This window comes from Plasmodium vivax, chromosome 8, assembly GCF_000002415.2.
Source record: "Plasmodium vivax chromosome 8, whole genome shotgun sequence".
Taxonomy (NCBI): Eukaryota; Apicomplexa; class Aconoidasida; order Haemosporida; family Plasmodiidae; genus Plasmodium; species Plasmodium vivax.
The window spans coordinates 116,692-139,791 of NC_009913.1; the positions used below are offsets into that span (position 1 = coordinate 116,692).

General features: G+C 38.0%; 1 protein-coding gene and 3 non-coding genes across 4 annotated transcripts, besides 34 other annotated features; 1 reads left to right on the forward strand and 3 right to left on the reverse strand.

Moving 5' to 3' along the window:
* The first annotated feature begins 1,226 nt into the window (after positions 1 to 1,226).
* Positions 1,227 to 1,246: a microsatellite.
* Positions 1,247 to 1,350: 104 nt separating this feature from the next.
* Positions 1,351 to 1,378: a microsatellite.
* Positions 1,379 to 1,500: 122 nt separating this feature from the next.
* Positions 1,501 to 1,530: a microsatellite.
* Positions 1,531 to 2,753: 1,223 nt separating this feature from the next.
* Positions 2,754 to 2,780: a microsatellite.
* Positions 2,781 to 2,874: 94 nt separating this feature from the next.
* Positions 2,875 to 2,969: a microsatellite.
* A 123-nt stretch (positions 2,970 to 3,092) lies between these two features.
* Positions 3,093 to 3,130: a microsatellite.
* A 149-nt stretch (positions 3,131 to 3,279) lies between these two features.
* Positions 3,280 to 3,306: a microsatellite.
* A 144-nt stretch (positions 3,307 to 3,450) lies between these two features.
* Positions 3,451 to 3,488: a microsatellite.
* A 3,172-nt stretch (positions 3,489 to 6,660) lies between these two features.
* Positions 6,661 to 6,701: a microsatellite.
* Positions 6,702 to 7,034: 333 nt separating this feature from the next.
* Positions 7,035 to 7,054: a microsatellite.
* Positions 7,055 to 7,088: a microsatellite.
* A 14-nt stretch (positions 7,089 to 7,102) lies between these two features.
* Positions 7,103 to 7,137: a microsatellite.
* A 626-nt stretch (positions 7,138 to 7,763) lies between these two features.
* Positions 7,764 to 7,909: a microsatellite.
* A 1,434-nt stretch (positions 7,910 to 9,343) lies between these two features.
* On the forward strand, positions 9,344 to 12,220 carry PVX_094305 (tryptophan-rich antigen; the record flags this gene model as incomplete). Its single annotated transcript, XM_001614281.1, has 2 exons — positions 9,344 to 9,544; positions 9,812 to 12,220. The coding sequence occupies 2 exons, from the start codon at positions 9,344 to 9,346 to the stop codon at positions 12,218 to 12,220; spliced, it is 2,610 nt and encodes an 869-aa protein (XP_001614331.1).
* Positions 10,987 to 11,043: a microsatellite.
* Positions 11,627 to 11,647: a microsatellite.
* Positions 11,734 to 11,774: a microsatellite.
* Positions 11,920 to 11,956: a microsatellite.
* Positions 12,221 to 13,231: 1,011 nt separating the features above from the next.
* Positions 13,232 to 13,251: a microsatellite.
* A 356-nt stretch (positions 13,252 to 13,607) lies between these two features.
* Positions 13,608 to 13,637: a microsatellite.
* Positions 13,638 to 14,115: 478 nt separating this feature from the next.
* Positions 14,116 to 14,140: a microsatellite.
* Positions 14,141 to 14,196: 56 nt separating this feature from the next.
* Positions 14,197 to 14,230: a microsatellite.
* Positions 14,231 to 14,359: 129 nt separating this feature from the next.
* Positions 14,360 to 14,385: a microsatellite.
* Positions 14,386 to 14,549: 164 nt separating this feature from the next.
* Positions 14,550 to 14,570: a microsatellite.
* Positions 14,571 to 14,805: 235 nt separating this feature from the next.
* Positions 14,806 to 14,876: a microsatellite.
* Positions 14,877 to 15,230: 354 nt separating this feature from the next.
* PVX_254313 lies at positions 15,231 to 20,312 on the reverse strand. Its single transcript, XR_003001233.1, has one exon. It is a non-coding gene; the product is annotated as a large subunit 28S ribosomal RNA (ribosomal RNA).
* Positions 15,523 to 15,554: a microsatellite.
* Positions 16,345 to 16,373: a microsatellite.
* Positions 17,387 to 17,406: a microsatellite.
* Positions 17,608 to 17,638: a microsatellite.
* Positions 18,264 to 18,293: a microsatellite.
* Positions 18,415 to 18,435: a microsatellite.
* Positions 18,871 to 18,895: a microsatellite.
* Positions 20,172 to 20,328: a microsatellite.
* On the reverse strand, positions 20,313 to 21,237 carry PVX_094307. Its single transcript, XR_003001214.1, has one exon. It is a non-coding gene; the product is annotated as an internal transcribed spacer 2 (transcript).
* Positions 20,579 to 20,598: a microsatellite.
* PVX_094308 lies at positions 21,238 to 21,365 on the reverse strand (the record flags this gene model as incomplete). Its single annotated transcript, XR_003001215.1, has 1 exon — positions 21,238 to 21,365. It is a non-coding gene; the product is annotated as a 5.8S ribosomal RNA (ribosomal RNA).
* A 606-nt stretch (positions 21,366 to 21,971) lies between these two features.
* Positions 21,972 to 22,123: a microsatellite.
* The last annotated feature ends 977 nt before the right edge of the window (positions 22,124 to 23,100 follow it).

Here is a 23,100-nt window from a genome sequence, read left to right on the forward strand (position 1 = left end):
ACAAAATGATGCGAAGCGGTATTCTTTTTTATTTATTTGTAAGAGGCAAAAAAATAGGGATATACCACAAATTAATAAAAATTTATATGCGTAGCGTAGCCCACTCATTACGGCTCGTTTTTGTTCATAACATTAATAAATAAAATGTAGTGACAATAAATAAATGCAAAAAAAGCACAAATGAAATCAATGCAGTATCTGCGAAGCGCCAATTTGTAGGTACACCGTGCATCATATCGTACAAAAGTAAGATAATCGCTTCTTGCAAGCTTAAACAAAATTGTCGCTAGAGAATGTAAAAGTATAATAAATGTCGCTTCCTCATTAGATATTATTTTAATAAAAATTGTACATAACGAATTACTTTTTTTTTTTTTTTTTTTTTAGACCCCGCGGATCGGTGCCAGAAAAAGGGAGCCGCTATTTTTGCGGGGTCTCCCTCAAGAGCAACGCGCAGCGCTGGCTAAAAGGTACATACGTACATACATATATATATCTATATACATACATACCTTCAAGCACCAGATAATAATACATAATAATGCTGCATTACGTAACTGCATATACGAGCACAATATAATGAATCGATTATGCCGCGATGGCTCCCCCAACGAGCGAAGCAGGATACGAGTTTTGCTCCGCGCATATAATGCTGCGATTGTATTGCATTCTGTTGTACTGCATTATATTGCATATAAACGATTTATCTTACATGTGTTTTTACTTACAAAACGCGCTCCCGTCCGCTGCTGCGTTTTGAAAGAGCGATAACAAAGAAACAGCCAAGGGGAGGAGCTGCCTCCAAAAAAAAAAGTTCAAAACATATAGGTATATAGTAGGTACCTTTTTTTGATTTAAAAAATGTACATGCAAAAAATTAGTACAAATATTTTTGTATACCTTTTGTTGGCCCATTTTTTAGATCATATTCTTTTTCATATCTGAGTCGATGCCCCCAAAATGCATGAATGCCCAAAATGGGCTCTTTATGCGTATACCCCAAAACAAGAACAAAATTTCGCGCCTTTTGCCATAAACACGAACAGGGGAAAGGGGCAGAAAAGCTTAAAAATAGGCCATTAAGTTACAATATAAAAAAAAAAGGAATAATTAAGAAAAAATATGGCAAACCTCATCTTTTCATATGCCTAGTTACGAAAAAGCAAATAAGGGGCACCACGTATGTGCCCATTTAATGCTTAAAGGAATATATGTAATCTATATAACAAACTACCCTAGCCCATTATTGTAGCATTTAAAAGTGCTATATACAATGGGAAGGAGACGACTAACCATCGATTCTCGGTTGACCATCTCTAAGGTCTCTGCCAAAATGATCTACAATCTTTCATTTAAGCAATATGTACTAAAGGATGCTTCATTTAACCAAAATTTTCTGCACATAAAAGGAAGATTCCTAATTTAAGGGGTAATAATATGCTACTTTAACTCTTATTGTGGTCGAAAAAAACCATGCACTTTTTATAAATACCCCTTCGCATAGTAGCGTAGTAATTTAATTAAAGCAGCTTTGCCAGCATATCTGTCATATGCTGACTCCTAGTTGGGCTTCACAAAATTGGCCGACTTGCTCAAAGCGCAGTTATTCCCCACCATATGGACGAATAGCAAATGCGAATAATAATATTGCAATTATTTACATGTGTGCGTATTTTTTATACAATTCGCATTACACATAAATGAAAGGCAAAGCAAATGGGGCTTCTTTCCCTAAAAAAAACGCCCCACTTTTTCAACCCTAACTCTTTTCACTAGATATAGTAGGATTTATTTTTTTGTCAAGCTTAGCCCCGAGTGCGAAAAAGGATGAAAGTATAGGTTACTCATATGGGAAAAAGTTCCTTATGAAATAATTAGGCAAAAAGGGTGTATACATATTTATATATAAACCTATTTGTGTGATTAATGAGCACCTCTTGTGACCTTTTTTTTTTTGGTTTTACCCCCTTTGTTCGGCAAAAAAAACTATAAGGAGATATAAAGAGAAGTTTTTTTTTTTTTTTCATGTGTGCCATGCGTCCCCAGTTTGAGCACAAGGTGGACGTTTTCTAAATGCTCTCACGCCCCTGCCATGCACAATGCGTGAGGAAGCTAATTCAAATTGGTTTACAATCAATAAAGGAGAAAAAAGAAAAAAAATGTAAACATTACGCATGAACAAATTTGCCTTATAAAATAAAACCCATTTATACACTTGAAACGATATTTTTATACATACCTTTTTGCTGCACTACCAACGGAGTAACCACTTACATGTGTAATGCTACTCGAGCGATATGAAAAAATGCGTAAGAGAGTAAAAATGCACTGATAAGGGAAGCAGTAAAAAAAAAAAATAAAAAAAAAAAAAAAAACCTAAAGGTAAACCATTTATTTAACTTATCCAATATAAAAGTGGTCCTGAAATAGTATTTGCATTTAGGGCGCGTAATACCTATTTTCTAAATAAATTTATTAAACCTATCCCCCCACACACTTTAATTTGCTTAATTTTTGTCCTTCCCAAAAATACTCTTCGCATTTTACATATCGCAATCAATCTGCGTATTTGCTTTTTTCTAATTGGTATGGATTTGTGCTTACATAATTAATTAAACGAAAAAAAAAAAAAATAACCGCGTGGAGAGCATATTTATTTACAAATACTTGTTGCATGAATGCTTACTGCGCATATAAATATATCGTACTGTGGCATATATGCTTTCATAACGTGTACATTACATGTATTGCATATATATACATAAGTAGCGCGTACGTAAGCTGCGTGCATGCCGTTTTATGTCCACCACCAATTAATTGGGAGGAAAATCGAGGCGCCATCTACTAGCCAGCATATAAAAATCGATCAAATCGCATTTAGAAATAATCAAAATAAAGAGAAGAGGAAAAACGTCTTAACAAAAGGTAGGGTAGAAAAAAAAAAAAGAAAAAAAAAGAGAAAAAAAAAGCATAAAAATAAATATTAGCAAAATAAATATTAGAAAAAGAATGCTTATAGGTACATCATTTATCTTGTTTCGGTTGCGTTAACATTTTTTTTTTAATCACCTTTTTATTTTCTAAAAAAAAATACGTATTTTTTTTTTTTTTTTTTTTTTTTTTATCCAAGTATGCCATCATAGATACGACAATAAATAAAATTATAAATTAATTTTGCAATATATACGGTTTCTACAGGTATAAATTAAAAAAAAAAATAAGTTACTACCGTATCAAATATTTATTAATTAACCTTTTTATGCGCAACGTGCTTTTTTGAAAATTAGAAAAAAAAAAAAAAAAAAAAATTGCCTTTTTCTTGTACAAAACTTTTTGTGCTGTTTTTTTCTCCTCATTGGTACATACATATAGATAGATATTTTTGCATTTACAAATGCTTAAGCGTCTGGCCAAGCGAAATTATTTTGCGAGTAAAACATAACATTGCGAATATATGAGTAGCAGCTCTGTAGACCTGCCTCCGCGAGCTTTTGCCCCAATTTAAGTATGTACAAAATAGCATCTTTGGAAAAAAAAAAAAAAATACATATAATATGAACATACAATATATACATATAATACTTACATATACATGAACGTATATACATATGTATGGCAATGTACGTACTACGTCAGTACCTGCAGTGCCGCCCTCTGCTTCGCAATTTTGTCCACAGTTATGCATAAATCTATGGCCATTTTGCTTTTTTCATAAATTATAAATGAACATCAATTTTACCTACAAAGAAATATTCCATTTGTCTTCGCCTACCTTACCGTACAGGTCGTCCGCCTCGAGATTCAGACTCTGCGAATGTTCATCTGAGCTAAGACGATATAGTTGTCTCCTGCCTTAATAAACGAAGAAAGGGACCAACATTTATGCATAAATATAAATATAAATATAAATATACATGCGAACCTGTTTGTCTAGTGTCGCCTTTGTCACAAATCCTTTGAATGTAGTGACGACGTACGTGCGTTGCTAATTCTGGGAGGGACACTGCGAACCTGCATAACTAACGAGCCAGTCACATTGCACAAGTGCCTGCAGACTGGTCTTGTTCCGCTGTTTGTTTCGCCAGCAAGCGGTCCTCTCCCCTTAGAAGCTGCGTTCAGCTAAGCATAGCAAGGGAATATTCACCCCAAAGTGTTGTCACCCACCGCGTTATCCACATCTCAAAGAGAAAACGTTCTCACCACTGCTTCACACTTTCAAACCCTCTGGACAATTAAAACGTTCCATTCACACTCATAAAAAAAGAAATTCCAAAACGCTAATAACGCAAAATGGAGGCCCAAGCAATAGTAAGCGTAGCTCAAGTGAGCCCACTGCCCCAAATGTCCGCAGAATACAACAAATGGAAAACGCAAGTTATTTCCGACTTTATTAGCAACTTCAACGATTTAAATAGTGTAAGTAAGCCAAGATGCAAAGGAATTTACAGAAACTTAAACTACTGGTTGGATGACAACCGTGATGAGTTTGTCCTCAACAAGGCTAAATTATTTGGCATCACATCTCCAGAAGATACATGGCTAACAGATATAGAAAAACCTCTCGTCGCAAAAATCGAGTCCCTAGATTATTTATCCCTATTTAAGAGAGCCCCATATAAGTATCCAAAAAATTTGAGAGATGTCCTCGGAGAAGTAGAAGAATTTCTAGACGAAAGAGATATATACCTTCACGAACTGAACATAGATTGTAAATCTAATGAGTATTTACTTTTCAAAGATTGGATTAGCAGGAAGAAAGATTTCTTGACCAACCACTCCGACTGGCACTTGGTAGTAAAACACAAAAAAGATATTCCTCCCGCACTCAAATCAAGGTTCGACGTGGACAACGTATTCAAATCTGAGTCCTACTGCAGAGCTAGTGTGCCAAATAGGCATTTACCAAACAACTTCAATTTCTTAAACACATATCAACCACCTCCCAATGTGAATAAAGACTTCTCTGCCGCTGTCACTAGAGATTTTTGGGTCAATTTCCCCCAAAGTTTGGTCTACTCAAACCCGATGATAACTGTCAGCATAATTGCCTTTCAGTGCCTGTTGCTCTTCTTCCTCTTCCAAAAGGTAAGTTAAGTTAAGCTAAGCTAAGCACAAAAAGGGGCTTTGCACCAAGTCGTAATGATATACGCCCCGTGAAGCCTTTCTTTTCGATCAGCACGAATGGAAGGAGCTTCACCTGCTGCAAATTCTTCCTGTGTGCGTGATACACCCCTCTCTGTGTATTTTCACTACCCCCCTGGTGCACGCTTAATCATACCTGTATGCATCCACCACCCCCTACTTTCCCCACCACAGAACTTCTATCCCGAATATTCCAGCAAAAAGAAAAAAAAAGCCAGAAGAGAACTATCCCCTGATGGAGAGGAATTTTACAACCCAGACGGTACGATAAACCCTGCTGTACTTTCAAGAGGCAATAAATCCAAAAACGAATACTACGCTTTTTACCCTGTTAAACCAAACAAGACAAAAGAAGGCCAGGAGAAAAAGGAGAAAACTGTCGATGATTCTGATGATGCATCATCTAGCTCCTCAGGAAGCGAAGGAAAAGGATTAAAGAAAGAAGAATTAGAAAAATTAAAAAAAGAAAATTTACCAGACGAAATCGATGTAGAAAATTTAACCAAAAAAAATACCTACGTATTCCCAAATGAACACAACGATGGACTGACCATCATCGATATATACGTCCCATTACACAACAATGGTGAAGAAGTCGTCGAGTTGTCCAAGGAGGAAGTTTTGGATGTCTGCAGGCAGCTATTTAAAAATAGAAAAGCTAAAAAACCAGAGACCGATGAGGAAAAAGAATTAGTCCAGAACGGAAAGAAATACGTTGTTCTCTAATCATGCCGTGATAGGCACGGAAAGGATAGCGCAAATGACGGGCGGGGGAAGATACACCACATAATATAAGTATATGTAGTAAATAATATTTAAGACACCCCTTTTTACAACTCACCCAGGAGAGCGAATTAATTTTTAACCCTTCTAGGAAGGTAAGACTTTGCTAGGCTGCTCAACACGAAAAGGAAAAAAACACAAAATTGCTATTTCGCCAACATGACAATTTTGCACCAATGATAACACACTTTTTGGACAAAAAAAAAAAAAAAAAAAACTTTATACATTTAGAAAAAAAAAAAAAAACTGTACCCGGGGAACAGCCCTAAACGAAACTCTCATTTTGTGTATGATCATTATTTTCATTTTACCAAAAATAAGATTTACAACACTTTGTAATTTTCACCTATTCATTTATGCCGCACAAAGATCGACAGTTAAAATGGAGCCTTATTCCCAATTAAGTCAATCATTTATATTTTTTTTTTTTTTTTTTATTTCCCCCTTTTTTTTTACCTTTTATGATTACTTTAAGTTGAAAATTTTTACACCCATTTTTTCTTTAATTACTTTTTGTTAAAACAAAATGCTCGCTTTTGCAATGCGCAACAAACGAACCACGCATTCACAATTATAAAACCATGACAGTCATATTAGCATCCCCCCTTTTTTCTTAAAATGTGGAAGCGCATTGTTTAACAAGCGTTGTCTCGTAAAGCGGTACACCATGGAAGCTTAAAATTTTTTACGTATATATATAGGAAGAAGGAGTGCCTTTCATCCGCCTCCCTTTTCCTGCCTTTCTCCTTTTATATAAATTTTGCTTCACCTTCATACGATGCAACTTGTTTGCACTTGCTAGCCATCCACATTTTAGCCGATTATACAAAAATGTACAAACGCAAAAGCCCGTTTTGAATGCATACCTCGGGCGGAATAACACAATTAGTTTTTCCTTTAAAGGGTCTCAACAGGAAGCCTTTTTACTTCCATTTACGTTGAAGCGGTTTGGCTTGCACGCTTCGTTTGAAGTGCGCCTGCTAATGTACAGTAGCCAATTCGAACAACACATTTGAAGTTTTGCTGCCAACTTGCGCAAAGAAGAAGTTCCTTCAATGTTATGCACATTTTGCAGTGGAACCATCTTAACAATGTCCGTTTTGTCCTTATGCATATCAGCAGGAAGGACAACCATTCATATGTAGGCACTCACGATGTAGTCAATTAGCTCATACGTAACATGAAGAATGCCGCAAAGAACCTCCCCTTGCTGCATGCAGTTAATTTAGCGCCCTCCTTGCACCCTTTCGCATCAGCCCTTTGTACTGGTAAAATTGCAAAACGTTAATTGAAGTGATAAGGATGGCCAAAATGGATATGCACTGACAATCGTAACACACCGGAATAACTGGCGAAATAAATAAAGGGAGCGGGAGCGGTCATTAAATCGCTACCCTCGTAAGCCACACGAAAGCACCCACCAGTCGTCATCACCATCGCCATCGCCCTCACCCATCAGAATCACTGCATAAAAAAATGTCGCTCCATCCAGAGAGAGCAAAACGAAGGTTAAGCGCAACCAGGTAGCAACTTCAAAACGATGGCATAAGAAGTTAACTTTGTGGTACGCGTAAAATGCAGTCGTTCCAACGGAAAACTCACAAAAGCTACTTAATACAGTGGACACGAGGAAAGCAATGAAGCCCCCCTTACAAGTAACGCAAAGGTGGCAATAATGACGAAAAGAAAAAAAAAAAAAAAGAAAATTTAATTTGAAATTTTAACTGTTTGGAAATTTTAACTGTTTGGAAATTTTAACTGTTTGGAAATTTTAACCATTTGAAAATCATAACTGTTTGGAAATTTTAACCATTTGAAAATCATAACTGTTTGGAAATTTTAACCATTTGAAAATCTTAACTGTTTGGAAATTTTAACCATTTGAAAATCTTAACTGTTTGGAAATTTTAACCATTTGAAAATCTTAACTGTTTGGAAATTTTAACTGTTTGGAAATTTTAACTGCTTGGAAATTTTAACTGCTTGGAAATTTTAACTTACGCATTAGTCGCAAAAAGGAGAAAAAAAAAAAAAAAAACACTCATGTTAATCGTTTCCTCCCAGGAATATAACCCTCATAACAAAACATCACCTCCTCCTTCGTTGCAAAAAATATTCGCAGGTGAAGAGGTATATATATTACAATGCGCACAGTGTTAACCCTAATTTTTCTCTTTGCCCTTAAGTAGTACCTTATTGGCAAAAGAACGAAAAAAAAAAAAATTCCTACAAAATGGTGGAACCCTTAACATTGTGAAAAATATGTTCGTAAAGATAAATTAAGGAAAGAAAAAAATTACTACAAACGAGTTAAAACTTTCCAATTTTAACAAAAAAAAATTTTTTAAGGTAGAGAAGCAGCAGCAGAGATATTTAAAAAAATACATCACGCGTTATTTATACATTGGCATAGAACTAAAAGAGGTAAACGGTTTTCAATTCATTTTTTAGCACAAATTATTAGCAAACATTATATAATTGCTCCTCCGCGAAAAGCCCGCTCCACGTTTTTTTTTCTCTTCTGTGCGTTATAGCATAATAAATTTGTTTGCAATCGCTAATACTATGCGTTTTATATTATATAAATTTTTGGTTTAAATAAAAGAACAAAAAAAAGAGAGATTTATTTGTTGCAATAGAAAGAAGCGCGATTTTTGTTAATTTTATATATATAATTTTTTTTTGAAGAAAATATAACAAAAATAAAAGGTATAGCAAATAAAAATTCAGCGTGTACATGAGCAACGGTATTGAAGGTACATCTATAATTTTTTTTTTTGTGTTTTTTACTTTTTTGGTTTTGTGCCTTTTTAGTTTTGTGCCTTTTTGGTTTTGTGCCTTTTTGGTTATGTACCTTTTTGGTTATGTGCTTTTTTAGTTTTGTGCCTTTTTAGTTTTGTACCTTTTTGGTTATGTGCCTTTTTGATTTTGCGCCTTTTTAGTTTTGTGCCTCTTTCGTTTTGTACTTTTTTGTGAATACCTTTCCGTTTAATTCTCTTCTGTTTATTCTATTCGGTTTATTCCCTTCGGTTTATTCCCTTCGGTTTATTCCCTTCGGTTTATTCCCTTCTGTTTATTCTATTCGGTTTATTCCCTTCGGTTTATTCTATTCGGTTTATTCCCTCCGATTTATTCTCTTTACCTTTTATGGCCCTGGCCCTTCCCGCCTGTACTTCCTTGCGCCTATCCGTTTGTACGATGATCGATCTTTGCCCTGTACCCGCTTGTTAATTTCATCTTTATCCAATGTTAGCTCCGTCCCCCCTGCTTATTCTTCCTTTTTTTGTTTACGACCGGTCTTTGAAAGCCCCCATTTTGCAGTCGCTCGAAATGTCATCACGGGAAATTAACTAGCTAAAATAATAAAAAATTTGCATTTTCATTGAAAATTTTTTTTTTTTTTTTTTTTGTTGACACAATGTTTGAGCGTCTGGAAGAAAATTGGCTTCATATTCGCAGAAATGATGATTTTATAAAAAAAAGAAATGCTCCATATAGCCTACTCTTCTCCAAGAATCTGAAAATGTATGGAGAGAGTAACTCGAATTCTTCATTATACTACATGTGTATTGCAATGTCCATTGTTCTACACTATGGCTTAACGTGCGTCATTAACACGGTAAGGATAATACGCGAGAAAGCGTTATCTGTGCATGCGCACATAAGCACATACGTACATAAGCACACACGCATGGCACACATCCTTGTTACATATCTGCACATTTGCAAAAGCTGTAACTACATGCCCACGCTCACATCTACATGACTCTCTCCACGTAGCCACTACATTCAAACCGAAAAAGCGCAATAATAAAAACAGTTCCATTGATGGAATAACCATAGCAACGCACACCTCATGATTTTCCTTTAAATTTCCCTTTTGTAGAACTCCTTCAGAAAAAGGGGACACCGTAGGTACTATGACTCGTCATACACCGATTTTGAGGAAATTAAAAAAAGTGACACAAGTGAAAACTCATCCAACGATAAAGATTACAACCAAACAAACAATATCGTCGATCAAATTATAAATCCAAATTTTGCAAACATAAAAATTGGAAGTAATTCTAACATAACAGACCATATCGTTTCCCACGCAAGGGGCGAATATTACCCAAACATAACCAACGAGAAATTTACAAAAATAGATGACGAAACATTTTCAAACCTTCTGGATGGTAGCCTCTCCAAATTCGAAAATGAAAATTTTACACATGCAACGGAGCACAAATTTGAAAAACTGCCAACATTAAAATTTGTAAAACAGACTACATCCAAATTCTCTAAATTAATTACACCTTGTCAACGGAACACAGCTACCGATACCTGCCCCGACGTAAGTAACGAACAGTTATTTAATCTGATGAGCCAAAAAGCGCCAAACGATGAATCGGAAAGAGCGCCAAATGGTGAATCTAAAAAAGCACCAAACGATGAATCTAAGAAAGCACCAAACGGTGAATCTAAGAAAGCACCAAACGGTGAATCTAAGAAAGCACCAAACAATGAAACTAAGAAAGCACCAAGCGATGAATCTAAAAAATCGCCAAACGGTGAAACTAAGAAAACACCAAGCGATGAATCTAAAAAATCGCCAAACGGTGAATCTAAAAAAACACCAACCACAATAACGAAAAAGCGTACAAGCGATGAATCGAAAAAACCTGCTCATGTAACGTCCAAAAAACCTCCTAATGTAGAATCGAAAAAACCTCCTACTGTAAAGTCCAAAAAAAACCCCAACGCAAAATCCAAACAATCTCCAAGCGCAGCAACAAAAAAATCTCCAAACACAGGAAAAAAAACGCCCCCCAACGCAGCAACAAAAAAATCACCTAACGTGGCAACAAAAAGAACGCTTAGCATAGAAGCAAAGAAGGCGACTAATGAAATATTCAAAGAGGATCCCAACTTAGGAGCCAACAAATCTCCAGCACAAACAGCAAAGAAAGCTCCAGCACAAACAGCAAAGAAAGCTCCAGCACAAACAGCAAAGAAAGCTACCGAAGTAACTACTAAGAAAACACCCACAAAAGCTGCTAAAAAAACTACCGAAGAAACTACTAAGAAAACACCCACAGAAACTGCCAAGAAAACGCCAGCACACGCAACAAAAAAAAAACCCGCGAAAGCTGCCAAGAAAACTCCCTCAGAAGCTGCTAAGAAAACTCTCGAAGAAACTGCCAAGAAAACTCCCGCAGAAGCTGCCAAGAAAACTCCCGAAGAAACTGCCAATAAAACCGCCTCAGAAGCTGCCAAGAAACCCCCCAACGCAGCAAATGAAAAAAAAGGGACACCCAACGTAGACGAAGTGGAACCGGCTGCAAAGTCGTACTTCCAAAATTTTATGGACAACACTGTATTCGCATGGAGGGAAAAAATACACTCAAAAATGAATGCAAATAAGGAAAAATTGTTACAAGATAAAACAACGCAGTCATCGGAAGGAGAACAAGGTGATATAAAAGATGGCTCGAAAAAACCAAAAAAAGAAGAACCCACGGAGGAATGGAAAATACAACAATTTAAAAATTGGTTAAACAATTTGGAAAAGGAATACGATGCCTGGAAGGTTTCACTAGTGAATGATAACAACGAGTGGATTCTTAAGAAAAATGAAATTTTTGAAAATATCCTAAATAGAATAAAGGAAAAATGGGAATCATGGAATATATACACACTGAAAGATATAAACGATGATGTAATTAGGTTAAAAGATTTAGACACTGAAGAACAGTGGAGTAAGTGGTTGGATGCGCAGTGGAAACCTTATAATAAGCAAACCTGGTTTGACCTCATAGATTCATATGAAAAATTGTATCATCAATGGAAACGTACCCATTGGGATAAATGGAAATCAAGAAAAATGACAGAATGGATATCTCAAGAATGGAAAGTTGATGAAGAAGAAAAATGGGCACAATGGGAAAGTCAGAAATGGGAAAAATATTTTCAACGCAAAGAGAAAAAGGAATGGATTGAAAGAAATGAAATAGAAATCTCCATCATAAGGGACTGGCTAAAGGAAAAAGAAAGTATGCCTGTGCAATGCGATGGCTGGTTAGAATGGGATACGTGGAAGCAGGAAAAGTTCCAACATTTGGATGATTACTTGAATTCGCTGAAAAATCAGTGGCTCGCGGAGAAGAAGTGGATGATCTTGGCGAATGCGTCAAAGGAACGGGAGCTGGCTGAACAGCGGGCCGCGCCAGGGGGGAAAAAAGCGGCTGCAAAGGGTGCACCGCAAAATGGTGATAAAGCTGACGACAAAGCTGACGATAAAGCTGACAATTAAAGTGCCAACCAAAGTGACAACCAAAGTGACAACCAAACTAACCCAATTTGGAAAGTTAAAAAGTTCTTACAAGCCAGAGCACTTTCTTCCCTAATCGACGTGTATGCGGAAGTCGCGCAGCCAGCCGCTCTCGTTGCGCATGGACGAAATGGAAATTTCAAAACCGAGCAAACATATAATATACCCCTGCTGTATGATGTCAAAAAAAGGGGATGCACAAAAAGATGGTTTTTTAGCTCGTGTTAGATAAATATTTTGGAACGCTGTTCCACTTTGTCACATAATATTTTAAACAAAAAAGGTAAGAATAAAAATAGTGCAAGGGAATCCACGCACAGTGGACCCCCATGAGCATAAACAAAGGTGGCAGGTGATACGTGTTATGGCGTAAACGCGCATCCACTGCAACCGTGGCGATCGCGGGGATCACCCTTTCTTTGTAAATTATGCATCATCCCACGTATCAAAGTGCAACGCTAATTTGTTAACTTAAGTTAGCTTTTAACTTAATATTTTTTTTTTTTTTTTTTTTGATACGCTTATCCCGATATGCTCATCGTTACCTTCATTTATTTGTTCGCCTTTACAATTTGTTTAAAATTCGTTTCGAGTTTGTTTAGTATTTGCGGAAAGGGTATATTTACCTCCTTTGCGCGCCACCCCCCCACACTTCTTACCTTTTTTTTTTTTTTTTTGTTTTCCTTAAAACACAAATTTTTAATTTCCCAATATTGATTAAAAAAGCGCACATGCGTGCTAATTGCTAAATATGCATATATATATATTTATTTATGCACATATATGTGGGTTAGTACAAACCAGTGTGCATATCTATACAATTTAAACAGCGCGGCAAAAATGGCCGAGTCTCTTTCCTTTTCACCCTTCAACTGGCTCCATCACGTTTACGATGATGATTCACATTTGTAGCTGCTTTTCCACAGAGGCATAAAAAGGGTAATGTATTAGCTGAACATTGCTGGACAAACCACGCACGCGAAAAAGTAAAAATAAAATAAAAATAAATGTCAAATATATGGCTTAAATACACGTCGTGTGAACTGTACCACGTGGGAGGCAAAGCATGAAAATTTTCCGTGAGAAAAATTTAAATGAAGTATCTTAAAAATGATGAAATCTACGAAACTGACAAGGAATTAAAAAACGCATTTTCTTTAAACATTTTAATACGTAAAGAACATAAAAAAAAAAAAAAATTGATTATTTTCCCCCCCACCTTTACACTTTTTTTTTCCCGCAATAGGGCGGGAATACCTTTATATATATGCATATCAAATGAACGTATATAAATGTACATATGACGCAAAAACGTGCTACATTTTCGTATTGCGCAAAGATGCTTCGAATTGGAACCATTGGAGTGAGTGCTATGAATGGACCCTGAAAGGAAATGCTAAAGGCACAGATACATATAATACGTATTATATGTAAACCCGTTTTTGTTGCATTATATGGGGAAAAATTTCCACATAATAGCTAGCTTTGTACTTCTTCAGTGAAAATTCCCCCCATGTCAATAGCACCATCGCTCCACCAAAATACCAGAAACATTAACACGCAACGCATACACAACACCATTTACTTTTTCCCCTTGTTTCACCTCCTACATTACACCAATGCGTTTGTAAAGAGCGCAGCTCGCGTGACAGTTAAGTATGCTTTTTTTTTATTAGCGCAAAAAAATGTTGCACACAGGGCATACATATGCGGCAATTTGTAAGTATTAAGGCATTTGCTTAAATACGTACGAGGAGGCATGCATAAGGGCATACATAATTTCATGCATTAGGCATACATAATTTCATGCATAAAGGCATACATAATTTCATGCATAAAGGCATACATAGTTTTATACATAAAGGTATAAACATTTTCATGCCTAAGGGCGAATGCATCCGCAGATGAATACGCAAGTTCACATGCAACGCCACAAACAAACACCCACACTTCAGTGCATATAAAAGCGCATATACTTAAGGGCTATATATGGTCATATGCCCATATAACCAAACACATAAGTAATAAGCACACGCGTACGGCTATTCATAAGTAATGAAAGCTCGCACACGGCCATATATTCACGTACGTACATAAGTGCATACGAGCACACACATAAACATATACATAAGCACATATAAAAACACATATAAAAGCACGTACATAAGCATATACATAAGCACATATAAAAACACATATAAAAGCACGTACATAAGCATATACATAAGCACTTATGAAAGCACTTATGAAAGCACATATAAAAAGCATATACATAAACACGTACATAAGCATATACATAAACACGTACATAAGCATATACATAAACACGTACATAAGCACATAAAATATAAGCATATACATAAGCACATAAAATATAAGCATATACATAAGCACATAAAATATAAGCATATACATAAACGCTTATAAAAGCACGTACATAAACATATACATAAGCACATATAAAAGTATATACATAAGCACACATAAAAGGTATATACATAAGCGCTTATAAAAGCACATACATAAGCACATAGATACATATGAAATATACAGGCACGTATATAAGGCCATATGCCCACATACGTACTAAGTACATACCACATACGTACTAAGTGCATGCCACATACGTACTAAGTGCATGCCACATACGTACTAAGTGCATGCCACATACGTACTAAGTGCATGCCACATACGTACTAAGTACATGCCACATACGTACTAAGTACATACCACAGACGTATAAGTACATGCCAGATACGCGCTAAGCACATGCTAAGTGAACCATGCACAGGGGCAGCGCACGCGCACGCAGGCTCGGCCGCCACACGGCCGCTAACTCCCGCGAACCCCCGCGAAGGGAACACTTGAGAACAAAAGGTTGATTACTTAAAATTGTAGGGCGCATTACTTTATGCGTGGATATGCAGTTCGTAGGAACTTACATATGCGCATGCACGCAAATAGTAAAAGAGCGCTAGTAATACTTGGTTGTAAAAAATGAAAGCCCTTGGATGAGCCTCAACAGATCGTAAAATGAGATTTACTTTCATGTTTACAGCACCAGGGGTAATTCAAGTCGTCTACAGGCATTTTTTAATTGCATTCTGCATTATAAAAATTACGGTGAAAAAGTATTCTTCTCGGTCATCACAAAGAAAAAGGAGGCACATAGCATTTTGAGCTCAAGCGGCCGAAAAATGGAAAAAAGGACAACCCGGTGTTCCCCTCACTCCCGTATCTTAAAAAGTAATACGGGAGATGAGTATAACAACAAACCGCCCCATTCTACCATACTGCAAAAGGAAACTTAATGTCACTCTACAATTTGGAAAAAATTGAGCATAGCTGCTTCTACCATAGATAGCGGCGAACTCTGTAACGCAGTGCTACCCCCTCCCCCTTCTTCCAACTTTGAAGAATACTCTGGCGGATGGGTTACTAATATGCATATATACCCTACAAAAAGTAAGGAAGCATATGTATTCTTTTTCCAGTTTTGCTTTAGTAAAGCAAAACATGTGAAAAGCCAAATTATGCAGAACACGCTTACAGTAATGTTTATCCAGCATGGATTCTGGCTTGAGATGTATTCAGCCATTATATATATATCATCCAACAGACGTAGCTTCGGAACTCTGGCTTGTCAACCAATTCCTGTACCAAATGTCTGAACCAACTTTTCCTCTCGTACTCAGTTGGATTACCGTCACATTATCAATGCGTTTTTGATTTAACAATTTTCATCAGTAGGTTTAAAACTGGGCGAGTCTCATGACTGCCCCAACACTCAGCACACGTTCCCTGTTAGCGGTTGAACAATCCGACACTTTGGGACTTCTTCGTCCCAATGATAGGAAATGCTGATATTACAAAATGGTCAAAAAGCTACGTCGCTAAAAGTCGCTCGGCGGCCGCAAGAAAGTTATCCCTATTATAACCCTTTCCTATCGCCCCTTATCTGCACATTGTATGGAAGGCATGAGCGGGCACACGCAGGTGAAAGCGTACATATGCACGTATGTACGTACATACGTACATTTTCACTTACGTATGCGCGCGCATACCCCCATGACTTTTTCGCAGGAATAAGGTGATAATTACAGGCCATACAAACTCCCCAAAAGGAGTACCACCTTAGCAGGCATTTCTTATATTGCAAAGTCCCCAAGAGATTTCTGTTCTCTTTGAGTCTGCTAACTGCATTCGCACATTGTACCCCCGCCCTTCATCGAAACAAAGGGTGAAAGGCAAACGTAGCGGCACTGTAAGTTAACTCCCCACTAGGCTGTGTCTCCGCGTAGTGCTATTAAGGGGAGGAGCATACATGCGCAGCAAGAACGCACATACATACGTACATACATAAGTACGCACGTAAGTATGTGCATATCCACATACGCACGTGTGCCCCTTTTTCCCCACACTAACGGATAAGTAAAAGGACTTTGGATGGAGTGGTATTTCACTTGCGCGGAACCCTTCTTTCAGAATTCCGCTCCCACTTATGCTACACAATCGGAAGCCGTTCTACAGAGCCTACCTGGAGTCGAGTTAAATAGGGTCTTCTATGACCCAACTGATTTAACCAAGCCTGTATATCCCTTGGTTGTGGTTTCGCTAGATTGCAAGTAGGGACAGCAGGAATTTTGTTTATCTACTCTAAGTGCCCTTCGATTATTAAAAGTACCAGGCCGTCATCTCAACCTTGGGGGATAAAAAATACATTACACCACATAAGGCCTGGAGGACCAGATAGAACACCCGGCTCACAAGCCATAGGCAGCATAAAAGTACTATATATGCCCTTTGGCAAGAATCAGGAGGCACGCATAATGATGGAACACTTGGCTAAATATCAGAAGCTGTAGCAACTACTTCCGCCATTTGCCTGCGCATTTATCGAATTACAGTCACTCTGTTATTCAAAAGCACTGGGCAGAAATCACACTGCGTCAAGGGTGCTCCAAAGGAGTACATACAATAAGCATATGCGTATATACGTTATACGATAAGGTATTTATACCTACTCTCTGAGGGCGCTCACAGTGTTATGTCGTAAACAGTCAAATTCCTCTTGTCCGTTTCAGTTCTGATTCGATGCTGTATATGTACACAAGTCAGTCACGGCATGCCCCCATTTAAGGCACGCTGAAGCAGTGCTCTTAAGTAGGAAAAATACCATAACTTTCTCGCAGTACGGAAGAAGGGGGGAAAGAAATCTATAGTTATGGGTGAATTAAACGAGCACACAAAAAAAAAAGAATGAACAGATGAAAAATCATCCGTAGCAGCCTTATTATTTGCATACCCGCTTGATCCCCCCAGACCTATATGATAACTAACCACCCCATTATGATCTCCACTTAGCATCATCAGAGCCATATCCTTATCCCGAAGTTACGGATCCAATTTGTCTCACTTCCCTTACTTACATTGTTCTATTTAACCAGAGGCTGCTAACCTTGGAGACCTGATGCGGTTATTCGGTACGCACAACAATGGTATTCAGCTTATATGAAAATAAAGGGGGTGAAGACTCCCCGCTGGAACAGGAATTTCTCCCCCATTTTCAAAATTTACTTGTTCCCTCCTTTTTTCAAGGATAGTCCTTACGCTTTCGAATAATTCCGTAAAAAAGAATTACTATTACTACAAGGGTCGGAGGAGAACTGCATATTGGAAAGAACCGAAGTTTCCCCAATGCGCACCTTTCCCCCGATATGCAGGTTCGGCATACCTCTTCGCCAAGTGAATTGCTCCTCAGAGGTTTGCCGCCAAGTTAAGTGCAAAGATAACGCACCTCGAATGTAAGGCCTATGTTAAGGAGTTCATTTGCTATTTGTGTTACCACCTTTCTGCTTTTTCCGGGAAAAAACCCTGAACATATGTTTTACATACCATTCGTATGGCACAGGAATGTTAACCTGTTTCCCTTTCGAGTAGGCCGGGAAAAAGGGATTGCACAATATGTTCATATACACAATGCGTCATACATATAATGCATTTCACATATGCATACGCTCACTTGTGCAGTCCCTTTTCCCCAGCCGCTTTTCAAACCCTTCGGTTGCCTCTTAGGAGCGGCTAACTTTTGCACAAACACAGTTGGCAAAAAACCCTTCTCCACTTCAGTCTTCAAAGTTCTCATTTGAATATTTGCTACTTCCACCAAGATCTGCACTAGGGAGATGTTCCACGAAAACTCACGTATTTCGCTTCGACACAAAACCCCACGATTTTCTACTCATAAAAGGGTTATTACGAAATGAAAAAAGAAGAGGTTCCCATTTCGCTCCTTTTATGGCCCGGTATCGGTAATCCGCTTTAGCGCCATCCATTTTCAGGGCAAGTTCATTCGGCAGGTGAGTTGCCACACACTCCTTAGCGGATCTCGACTTCTGTGAGCACCGTCCTGCTGTCAGTACGAACCAACACCTTTTCTTTAATTGGATCTAATGAGCGAATATTTAGGCACCTTATCCAGGCGTTAGGTTGAACCCTCACAGCCATTTCCTCTCACCGGAAATGGTCCACTTGGAGTTATCATTTAATTCAGAGAAGGCGCCTAAAAAGGGATGACGTACAACATAGTCTCAAACTAGGTTCACATTTTCCTCAGTGTACAAAATTAAGGAAAATCGAGAGAGAAGTCGCCCCAGCAAACGAATCGCCACCCGCTAGCGGAGCGTTCCCCATAAAGAAGTAACAACCCCAACTAGCGAAGCAACACCCGCAACCGAATGCGATCCATTGGTCTCATGCCATAAGTATCACACATTGTAACGCTCCTGTATACGCAATTGCATATCAGGGCTTACAAAATACTCGCCTTTGCATCCGAATAACTGCCGTATGTATGCTGCACAAACTCCAGCGATCTTGAGAGATCCTTCGAAAATAACCAGCTATTAGGCTTTTCGTATGGTCTTTCACCCCTAAACGCAGTTGAAGTGAACGATTCTTACATCGATTTCAGTTCGACCCTCCATCAGCCTTTCGACTGACTTCAGTCTCACCACGCCTAGTTCAAAGCCTTTCGGGTCCTATCAAATATGCTCATACTCAATAAGGCGTATATTCACCCCATCGGTATTGTATGCCCAGGAGAAAATACGATAAAGTCCCCCCTCATGCTACAAATTACATATATATGTAATATATACCGTCGCGTATAAAAAAAAGTTATCTCACAGTTTAGCCTAACCATATACACTCGCATATTTGATAGACTCCTTGGTCCGTGTCTCAAAACGGGTGGGTTAAGAAAGTTTCACATAAAAATGTTAGGATTATCTTAAATGGTAAAAAAAGGAAGAAGATACTTGTTCCTTTTTCTACGATTTAAATTATACTTCCTCAGTAAATAGGATTTATGCAATTTTCCCTGGGGGGAAAACCAAGAAACCTTCATGTTGCCTTAACCTAAATCCGAAAACCTAGAGACAACACTCAAAGGCAAAGAATCACAATCCTGTTGTGTAACGGTCCTCATATATAAAAAAAAGAAACATATATGGCCCCCTTTTTCTATCCCGATTCACTGATAATCCTTTTTATAATAAAGAGGAAAAACAAATTCCGAAGAATAATTTCCCCTCTTTACTACATTTCCTCTCTTAATCCGTTCCACCTTAACGATTTCAGGTACTATTTAATGGCTCATTCCTGAGTACTATTTCATCTTTCCCTCACGGTACTTGTTTGCTATCGGTCTCCTACACATATTTAGCTTTATGTGAAAAATGTATGCAAAGTCACACATATTAGTGCTCCAATCTTAAAGAACACGACTCTATAAGTGAACTTCCAAAAAATTGAAAGCGAAAGCAACAAGCTACGGGCCTTTCACCCTCTTAGGGAGAGCTTTCCTGCTCACTTCGCTTGAATGCTAAGGCATTAATTGGAATGTTTACTCAACATGACAATTCCCAAAGTAAGTTTGCACAAAACTGAGGGATTTTCCTTTTGAGCTCTTCCTTGTTCACGAGACGCTACTAAAGGAATCATTGTTATTTTCTTCTCTTCCGCTTAATCGTTATCCATTCGGCGGATCCGCCCTTCTATTATGTTCTTTGACATTCAATACTGAAATATGTTTTATAGGTAGTGCAACGCGGGCTGCTACAAATACCCACCCGCAAAACCTATGTCATGGGAAGGGAAAATGGTTAGACCCTAAAATAATACACTGTAAAAGAGAGATATATACATGAGTGTCCATGTATATACATTCATATTTACTACCCCTACGTACAGAGATACTTCTCTATTCAAGAGTAAAACACACCTGAATAAAAATGCAAACCCGCGGGCAAGTATCACTTCAACATCTTAACATCCTCGTCCTCCATGATGAATTTTTTTTAACTGGTTGTCCCCACTTTATATACCGAAGTATTGGGTATGCAGCTAAGAAAAATTCATAGCCCGAAGGAAGCGGCTCGCATAAGGGACATACATACGTATAAAACGCAGCATGTACTTATAACTCACCGATCCGCGGACTATTTTGTGGCCAACTCACGGCACACGAAGGAAATACTCTTCGGTTAATACGAAAGAAGGGGAATACACATACACCTTTACGATAAATATTATCGCAAGGCATACATGCTTCCCCTCCTTTGGGGTAAAAGCCTACTGTTGATTCTTACGTACTGAAATAAATTCCGCACGTGTATATCTCTACAAGTGGTATCCAATATTGAACCGCAACATGAAGACTCATCAAGTGAGGTTTCTATCATGCTCTGTAACAAGGAACATTTTTAGCGTCTCGAAATCTATCCGATCGTTTATGGGCAAATGTAGAGATCCTCCCTCGTTTCCAGTGCCATCCGCCCCCCCAAATGTATATATATATATACACTTAGGAAGAGCTTCATTTCGCGCTGTTGCCGTGAATCCATACTGCAGTAGGCGAAATTTATAAATAAATTTCTTAAAAATAATAGAAGTACTGCCAATTGGTGAGGCCCCTTTGGGTAAAGAGACCTCTTGGAGTGTAGTTTACATTCAGCATTCTGATGATGATTCGCAGAGACATACATGCAAGCTTCATTGCCTATCGTATTTTGCTACGGCCTTCATCGCTGTAGGAACCAAGACATCCATCGTTAAGGCTGTGATAATTTTGAACTTCACACCTGGGGAATACACGCCACAAAGCGAGCATAGCCATATGTGCTCTACACGTAGGGGTATAATTTAAAATATACACCTGCGGATATGCTCATATTACTTCTGCTCACAATGTGCCGACCCCGTGCTCGTCCAAAATTAGTATCTATATACACTATAACATACACGCACCAAAGGTGCCACGATTTAATATATGCAAAAAATTGATTTTTATTTATGTTTCAGATTATGATGAGTGCTCACCGACGAGCACTATCATCTGTGCGTTATGCGGACATGCATAATACTCTATATATATAGGTATATATATATGCTCGCATAACGCACCCCGCTAGGGAACATATGACTCCTTTATCCTTTCTTCCGAATTGACAAGCGCCTCAAAAAAAGAGCGCTACAATAACGGCTTAAGAACGAAGAGTGGGCATTGCGCTCCTCCACGCGTATCGTCCATAAGTACATACATTCATATGCTTATACTCCTATGGTACGCTAAACGACCTGCAAATGATTCTCACAAGGTAATATTACACAGCCCAGCATATAATTGGCATGGACCCTCCCGCAGCAGCCCTTTAATGGGAAAAAACGGCCACGCTATATATTAATTAGGGTCAACGGAAATAACCTAATGTAATTATATAACAGTTCACTGCGTGCTCGGGGGACTACTTGTGGAATGGGCGCGCAGGAGGAAGAGCGGTACTGTTTTTCCTGCATACAGTTTCCCTTATATATGGTACAAATATACAACCCGCGCAATCACTACTGCATTCTCTCGCTGCTACTCCACTTAAGGGGAAAACACACGAGGGAGGCAAAATAATCACGCTGGTGTAATTGCCACATATATAAAAACTATATTCGCGGTCTGCACAACCCGATGTGCCTTAAGTAAAATCATTCCTTTCCGTTCCTTTTTTTATTTGCCTCCTACACTTTCTGACGTGTTTCCTCCAGCCCACATATATGGGCATAAGCACTTTAACCTATCTGCTGGGTGCTAAAACGTTCATATATACATATATATATTTATATATATATTCCATTCCGACCCCGACACACAGATACATTTTATTGCTTGGAGGAAGCAATGCGAAATCTTAAAGCACCAATTGGGTGTAGGAAGAAGGCATTACCGCCTCTAAGGCATAATTCACTTCCGAGGATTGGCCGCTTCCAAAGCATAAGCTCCATTCACGGCAAATTCAATTTTTTAAAACTTTTTTTTTCATTTCTTTAACTTTTCTTCCCATTTTCCTCCCCCAGAGATATGAAAATGTCCCACAATTGGACGTTTATTCCAGATCACCATTCGACCTTCTTAGTAAATTTCCTATTGGCACGAGTTGGTCCTGATAAAACGTCTTCCTGTTCAGCATCAAACGAAAATTAACAGTAAATCCCTCTGCCTACAAAATTAAAAAAAAAAAAAAAATCATCCCCTGCTATTATAGGGGCAACAAGAAATCATCCCTTCTTATTATAGGCAGCAAAAAACGATTAAACCCTTGTATAATAAATTCGGAAAAATATATTATCCCCTATCAGGACTGGAAAATTATATCATCCGCGGGGGGGTAAAACAGGCGCACAAAATGTACTAATCCCTCGTACTGTGTTATGTACAGAAAATTGTCACTATAAATTCATGAGCCTTTACACTTGGGTAAAATATTCCTTACCAAAATTTTCGTATAAAATTTTGAAGCCTTTAAAATTGC